This window comes from Perissodus microlepis, chromosome 6 (assembly GCF_051167445.1).
Source record: "Perissodus microlepis isolate ML-2025 ecotype Zambia chromosome 6, ASM5116744v1, whole genome shotgun sequence".
Classification (NCBI taxonomy): domain Eukaryota; kingdom Metazoa; phylum Chordata; class Actinopteri; order Cichliformes; family Cichlidae; genus Perissodus; species Perissodus microlepis.
The window spans coordinates 4,057,093-4,064,652 of NC_140466.1; the positions used below are offsets into that span (position 1 = coordinate 4,057,093).

The 7,560-nt window shown below is 40.4% G+C and overlaps 1 protein-coding gene across 1 annotated transcript; it reads left to right on the top strand.

The window, feature by feature from the left end:
• Window positions 1-312: 312 nt before the first annotated feature.
• On the top strand, window positions 313-1,991 carry LOC146384854 (uncharacterized). Its single transcript, XM_084929949.1, has 2 exons — window positions 313-422; window positions 541-1,991. The coding sequence occupies exons 1-2, from the start codon at window positions 313-315 to the stop codon at window positions 1,847-1,849; spliced, it is 1,419 nt and encodes a 472-aa protein (XP_084786075.1). The 3' UTR covers window positions 1,850-1,991.
• The last annotated feature ends 5,569 nt before the right edge of the window (window positions 1,992-7,560 follow it).

The following is a 7,560-nucleotide window of genomic DNA, read 5'->3' on the forward strand; positions in this document are numbered from 1 at the left end:
CCAAACGGATAAGCTAAAAATAAATAAATAAATAAAAATAAATAATAGCATTTCTGGATAAATTACTTTTATTCCTGATAAAATAACCTTCAGTACATTGCTCTATCAAATAATATGTGAAGTCAAGTTGTTAATATACTGTATATTGTTAGTGTGACATATCACACATATATTTTTGTCTTATCAGTTGTTGGATTTCATTAGTGAACTGTAGTGCAAAGCATTTAACAGTGATGATTTTAAAATCCCATTGCAGAACATTTTGTTATTGTGTCAAAGATTTCTAAAAACCTGACTGCCTTTTCTTTCTAGATGTTGGAGGAAATGGGAGAATTGGATTGCAGGCATTTGAAATTGCCTCTTCTGACCCTGGAAAATCTTGGAAAAATCATCACCCCCTATGTGAAAGATGTTTCACAGGAGTAAGTCACACATTTAAAGCCATCAAGCTTACAAGCAGCAAAAATGATCACTAATACACACGTATACTCTGATTAAATGTTTGTTTTCTCAACTATTTTTCTTTTTTTCATCTTTTAGTCAGTGGGCGTCTTTAGCCGATGGTGACCCTGGATCAAAAGTTGTCATTCTGTTGTCCAACATGTGCCATGCGATTATAGAAGAAATTAGCGCCTTGGTCCTGGAGGTTGTAGAACCTCAGGTTCTTGCCAAGGGGCACAATCATGCATGTGGAGATAAGGTAAGTTTGCAAGATGGGTGCAGCTGCTGCAGAGTAACAGAAAATAATATTCAAGCCAGCTTCAGAAACACCCTTCATCACTGTTTTGGTGAAGCCCTGTCCGTGGCACAAGGTAAGTCCCACAACTCGGATATATTAGTAAAGCTGTTTTCAGCAGAAATTACTAAAAAAGTCAACACGTCGCTGGCTCGTATCACAGGGCCAGCTCCTACCCCAAAAACTCATGGCTCAGTGACAGGTATGAGCATTATACAAATGGTGTATAATGTGACTGAGATTTTTGAATGCATCTTGAATGTCAGCAGAAAAATCACAGACAAGGCATCTGACAGCATGACATGCTCAGACTCTAACTGTAAGCAGACTTGCTGTCTAGATGTGGAGGAGGAGGAAGATGCAGAAATCCCACAAATAAGTGACTGTTCCTTAGAGAATTCATTGTGCACGGATAATCTGAGTCCTCCTCCAACTCCAGAGCTCCCTAAGTATTCAGAAACATTTGTCCCTTCAGCATTGATTTTAGCCTACCAGGAGAATTCTTCTCCAAGTCTGGAGTCTCCTGACTGTCCAGTCAACATGACCTTTCTTACCGTGCTTCTTGCTAAGTTAGTCGACCATATCGCATCAAAAACCAGAACATCCATACTAAACGTGGACCTGAGTCAATTACTGGGTGGTGTAACAATGAGGGCTGAAAAAGAACTGGATTCCATTCCCCCACCAAGTGTTGAAAACCTGCACATCCCCATCTATAAAAAGCTGTGCAAGGAGTTTGGATCCAAATACTTGTTGCAGGCTGCCATGGAATCTGGTGACGAAGCATTTGAGATTGCTGTTTCAGAGGTTTTAGTGTCACAGCTCCAGAAATCTTTAGTAAGGTCAAAGGATTCTGGGATGATATGGAGAGTTGTCCAGGATGGTAAACTTTCTCCAGTGCGTGAGATTCCAACACCAGAGTCCCCCAGTGAAGAAAGTAGTGAACAAAAAATACCCCTGCCTTCAAACACATCACCAGCCAGTACTCTCAAGAAGAGTACTGGCTGGTTTTCTCGTCTTTTCAACACGCTCAATAGAGCCCTGGACAGTGACATTCACAGACTTGACTATACAGTGACAAACCCACCGGTCTGGACAAACCCTGTTCTGTAATTTTTATCTTAAACTGATCTGAGGCTCATTTCTCAAGATAAAAATAAATGCAATGTAGGGCTTGTTAAAATACCTCTTAGACAGTTAAGTTAACAAAGGAGATCTGGAATTTTAAAAAGACCTACAAACAATCATCTTTTCAAAAGTTGGGGCATGTGCAACTATTTAAAAATAGTGCACAGATAATGATTATTGGACACATAAGCTGTAATGTTAAATGTAATACATTGGATAATTAAAAAAATGCTAATTTGGCTTTTTTCAAAACACAAGGTAAGACAAGAGTACACTCACCATGTGTCTGTCACTGGCCAGTTGTTAATGTCTGACTGTGTCCATCCTAAATTAGCTCAGCTTGTTTAAACTAGTGTCCAGAATACTTTTGTCATCTGAATGAATGTACCAGCTTTTTGGAAAGATGGTTCTCTTTTCCATCACCCCCAACCGGTCGCGGCAGATGGCCGCCCCTCCCTGAACCTGGTTCTGCCGAAGGTTTCTTCCTGTTAAAAGGGAGTTTTTCCTTCCCACTGTCGCCATGTGCTTGTTCATAGGGGATCATCTGATTGTTGGAGGGTTTTTTTGTAGGGTCTTTGCCTATGGTGCTATATCTCTATAACATCGTACTGAATTCTAAGCACCATAGTGGTTCTGTGGGTGATCATCAGAGGAAGGTTTAGGAGTATTTTGCTCCCTCAGCCGCTCTCTGGGGTTCATCCTGTGTTCCTGGCTTTCCTCCAGATTCTCCTATTGGAAATTCAAAATTTATTACAAAAAACAATTGGAAAATAAAAGACAACAACAACTGAAAAATAACTTGGATCTGTTTTTTTCTCTCTTACTATTTTTAAAGCTTTTAGGCTGCTGCATGTTTTAATTACTGTGAGAATAGGCTCTGATTTCAGTGGAGATTCAGTTTACTCAGCATCACAAACATGCTTGTAGACGTTTTTTCACCATTTCACAATTATTCTGTTTGTTGTTAATTAAAAAAGTAAATAATAATCTAACAGTTATAGCAGTATTGTGCAAAAGTCTTGAACTACCCCATTTTTTTTTAATAGAAACATAAACACACATAAATAGTTACAATGCTATTGTGATACATTGTGAGACACCATTGTGATCTGACATTCCATCCTATACTATGACATTGTCTTTGGTGCTCAGCTGAACTGTCAATAGTACATGATTTAGGAATTTATATAAAAATATTTGCGTATAACTTATAAATGTTGGCACTCACAGTGGCCTAGGCATTGTTTAGTTAAAGTTTCATCAAGATTGGGTCACTTGTCTTGGAGGAAATACGGAACATACAAACATATAAGGCTAAATATGTTTTGAGACTACAGACAGATTTTTTGGGTCAAGAATTGCTTTAAAAAGCTTTTTTAATAGTAAAAGACGACATGGTTTAGTCCAGCGGTCCCCAACCCCCGGGCCTCGGACCGGTACCGGTCCGTGAGTCGTTTGGTACCGGGCTGCGAGAGTTGAGGCTCAGGTGTGAAATGTATAGTTTTCAGGGTTTTTATCGGTTTTCAGCGTTATTTTGTTATCGTTTTTATCGTTTACTCGGTTTTCCTTGGTCTTTTCACATGTGCTATGAATAAATTTTCTTTTTTTCGGTACCGGTACTAGTTTTATTTTGTTGTATTTATCCGCGACACCTTAAAGGCCGGTCCGTGAAAATATTGTCGGGCATAAACCGGTCCGTGGCGCAAAAAAGGTTGGGGACCGCTGGTTTAGTCAAACAGTTTTGTAATGATTTAACTAAACACTAGATGGAGACAAACATTTGGATTCACACAAACTGAACTATATGCCAGACACTGGTTTTATAAAAGTAAATGAAATTTAATATCATGAAGGTTCACATTTATTTGTTAACTAAAACACGGTTTAATTAGTGTCTAAACAACCTTAAAGTTTTGCAGTGAGTTTTGGAAAAGAAGACAGCAAGATGGCAACCTTTAATCATTTACAGAATTGGACATTTTTCAACAATTTTTCTTAATTTGAAAATAAAAATCAACCCATTATGAACAATATTTATGCCAATAAGATATAATGTACTTTATGTAACTGCCACTGAAGGATGTCAGAGAGGAATACCTCAGGATCTTCCAAACTCCAGGGACGCGTGCCAAAGCTCTGATGAAGATGATGGTATGACAGAGTTCAGACAGCAGTTCTGATAATAAGAATGTCTAATACACCTCTTCCTGCAGACAATGTTCCCTCTAACCTTTCATGTGTCTGAGCAAACACACAAACTCCCTGACCCAGGCCCATGGACCTGATGGGCCTGGGTCAGGGCTCATGCATTGTTCTTGGGTTTAATGAGTATTATAATTTCTATCTGACTATGTGGATTGTTTATTGTTGTTGTTGGTGTGATCTGCTCCTGGTCCCTTGTTTCCCTGTCTCTGTGTTTGGGTGTGTGTGTTGCGGTGTGTGAGTTTTGCTGCCATACCAGGCCTGGAGAGTCTTCAGCCTTTGAGCCAGCCACACCTGGTTTAATCAGCCACCTGTTGTGGATCGTCAAGGAAACACTACTCAAGAGAGGATCGGAGAGGCAGCCAGTGCGGGATTGTTAAACTAGGAACATAGTCAGTGCTCTTGCTCTGTTTACTGTGTTCTCTGAACTTTTCCTGTTGGAATGGTTAAAGTGTTTTTGTCGGCCGGTGGATGGGACGGTACTCACTGTGGACTCTCTCGTTTCCAGGTGGATTGTGGAAACGTGTGGCGGTAGCAGCACACTGTTGTACAAAGGCACCGAGGAGGACTAAACACTTACCACGGATCACGGCACGGGGATTAGGAACGAGCGCTCAGAGAACACAGACACTGTGGATTGTTGGCACTGTTTTATAGTTTCTTTTCATTGTAAATAAACGCACCATCTCCATTCAGAAAGTCCTGCATTTGGGTCCTACTTTCCCCGCACTGTGACAGGACCACTGTGAGCAACATCACACGTGTGCACTGTGGTCACGCCAGCATCGCATCCATCCAAGTTACATAGTTTATCAAAAGAATCAAATTACAGCATTTACATTTCTGTTAGAATGTTTTAATTAAGTTCTTTAGCCCACTGACAATGAAAATTACAAAGGTCTTCTTCATGACCCGTGTAGTATGTTAATGCTATTGGAAGTATAAATATGTCATTTTAGCTAAGGCAAAACATGAACTGCCAACCAAACCAACTATAAACTCCAATTTTGAAAACACACTTAACATTTTTAATGTAAAGCTCTGACTTGTATTATGAGTATGAGCCAGTGTGTGAAGCTCCTGCTGTGGTCTGTGGGAGAGTCCTGTAACTCTTTGTCTGCAAAATACAGTAAGTAATGACATGATTATTTGCATTTCTACTACTCATAAAGTAGCGACAGTATTTAATGATCAATATCCATAAATGAAATTTGTAAATAAATGACACTAGATGAGCAAAAATCCAACTGAGAACTTAAATTTCACCTTATTTTTCCTGCGTCTCCTTCTCACTTCTCCAGTGGCTGCACTTTGTTGTCCCAGTTAAAAACCCCGGTCTGCTTCTTTCACAGTGTGAAGGTCCTCCTTCTGGGGTCAGGGTGGGGTTCCTGTTATGGAGGAATTGAGACGTGTGCACCTTTTTAGAGATAAAATTTTGTTCACATTAAAACTTTCACATTTTGCACAGTGACATGTGTACTGTTGCACAAGCATGTGATACTGTGAAAATTCAATTAACTCTGCAGAATATATAATTACACAGTTTTTTCACCTTAATTTTCCCGTCTGCCCTTCTCACGTGGTTGTATGCGTCGTCCAAGTTGATGGCCTCATCTGCTTGCAGGTTTGACCTTATGTGCATCAGCTGGTCCAAATGGTCCACTTCAAGACGATTCCTGGAATCTGTTTTGATACGATTCATTAAACTAAAGCCTCTTTCACAATCTGCACTGGATGCTTGAAATGTAGCACAAATCTACAAGCTGTGAGATGTGTTTTAGCTCTTTACATTTTAGTGTTGCAGCCACCATATCTGAGAATGTGCTGATTGACCTGAGTTTAGGTTTTTGCCTTATTATGTACTTGAATTCAGCATATTCACCGTCACTGACCTCCACATAATGTGGGTGGTGGACAATTGCCTCATACTTCTTTGCCAGTGTGGCAATGTCTGCTGCTCCATACTCAGAGCTGATGTCTGAGCTCAATGCCTCAATGTCAAATGCAAACCACTCCTTTAATTTATCCTCTGAAAAACGAGCACCCGAGTGATCGTAGAGGTTACGAATAAAATGAGTAATCTCACCGGTATTTCTGCCATCAGCTGATGAGGCCCTCATTGCCTCTCTGACACGGTCACTCCACTTAACATCCTTTACCTCTGTTGAGTATTGGGAACGCAACTTCACAACCTTTGCTCTTGCAAAGCAGAGCTCTTCCATCACAGTCAGGTTGCATTTTTGAAAAGAAAGACAGGTCTGCCAGCTCACGCAAAACATCTCAGAGAGCGGTGAGAGTAACCTTGACATTTGAATCGGTTACCTTTTTGTAACAGTAACTTGCCACTGGATCTCTTTTATCACTGGATTCTGTCTTGCAGTAGACAGCCATCGCACTTTGTACAGAGGCCTGAATGACTTTGACAGTGTATCCTCATCAAGAATCTTTGCTAGGTCTTCCGATTTTCTCCTCTTTAGTGTGGATCTAGAGAAAGTGGAATAAACTGTTCCACATCAAGCATCAAAGGTACATCTTTCGACGCATCATCAAAGTCCTCTCTATGGACCACACAGCGTTGTTCAGTTAGTTGTGGTATTCGCCGCTTTAATAAAGCTGCAAATCCGTTGTGCTTTCCTCGCATTACTGAGGCACCATCAGAGGTCAGCATCACCATTCTCTGCATGTCTAGTTCATGCTTGGTGTAAAACTGAGTTATTGCCTGCACATTATCCTGAAAGGTGCATGTTGTCAGCTGGATGATGCCACCAAACAGTTTTATAGTTGACGTTATTTTCCTCCCTGTATTTAATATACAGGACTAGCATTTTGTGCACTGTTATGTCTGTGCTCTCCACTATGATCAGGGTGTGCCAAGGTGCATTTTTAACTTTACACATCGTCTCATTCTGCACTGTTTGATTCATTGAATTCACAAACTCAAAGGCATCATTTTTGCTTCGCCAGCTTTCTGGTATACTCATATACTTTGCCATGTGATTGTGAACCAATAGCATAGAAGAATTCATGTTGATGGCATGTAGTAGAATATTGTTGATGAGAACTTTAACTTGCTCGGGGTTGGGTTTCTTTACAGCTTGTTCCTGTTCTCTCGGTCTTTGGCGCTCTCCTCCAACAATGTACCCCATCTTACAATTCTAACTGCTTTCAAATTACTTTTGTGCTGAATGTTCTGTCCACACTTTACCCTCCGAAAACTCGTTTGCTATTTTGGCCTCGCAACATGTTTTGCAGAGTGGACCTTTCTCGCTTGAAAAAGAAAAAAATCTCACCCAGTTTCACCGTTTTTTCTTCTGTTTGCAAAAACTCTGAAAGCCATTCCATCTTAAAAGAATTGCATTGCTTTTTTACTTTGGCTTGGTGAGGGCATGTGCCACTGCCTCTTCGTTTTGCCATTATTATAAAAGGTCAACATAAGCACCACATCAGCCACACCACTTAACTAGCTAGAACACCAGTGGCGGCACATAAAGATG

What these genes read in the sequence shown, in the direction of transcription:
- LOC146384854 (XM_084929949.1), top strand. Translation starts at nt 313, where the DNA reads ATGTTGGAGGAAATGGGAGAATTGGATTGCAGGCATTTGAAATTGCCT. An exon ending in GTGAAAGATGTTTCACAGGA is followed by an intron (nt 423 to 540) that starts GTAAGTCACACA and finishes TTCATCTTTTAG; the next exon opens with TCAGTGGGCGTCTTTAGCCG.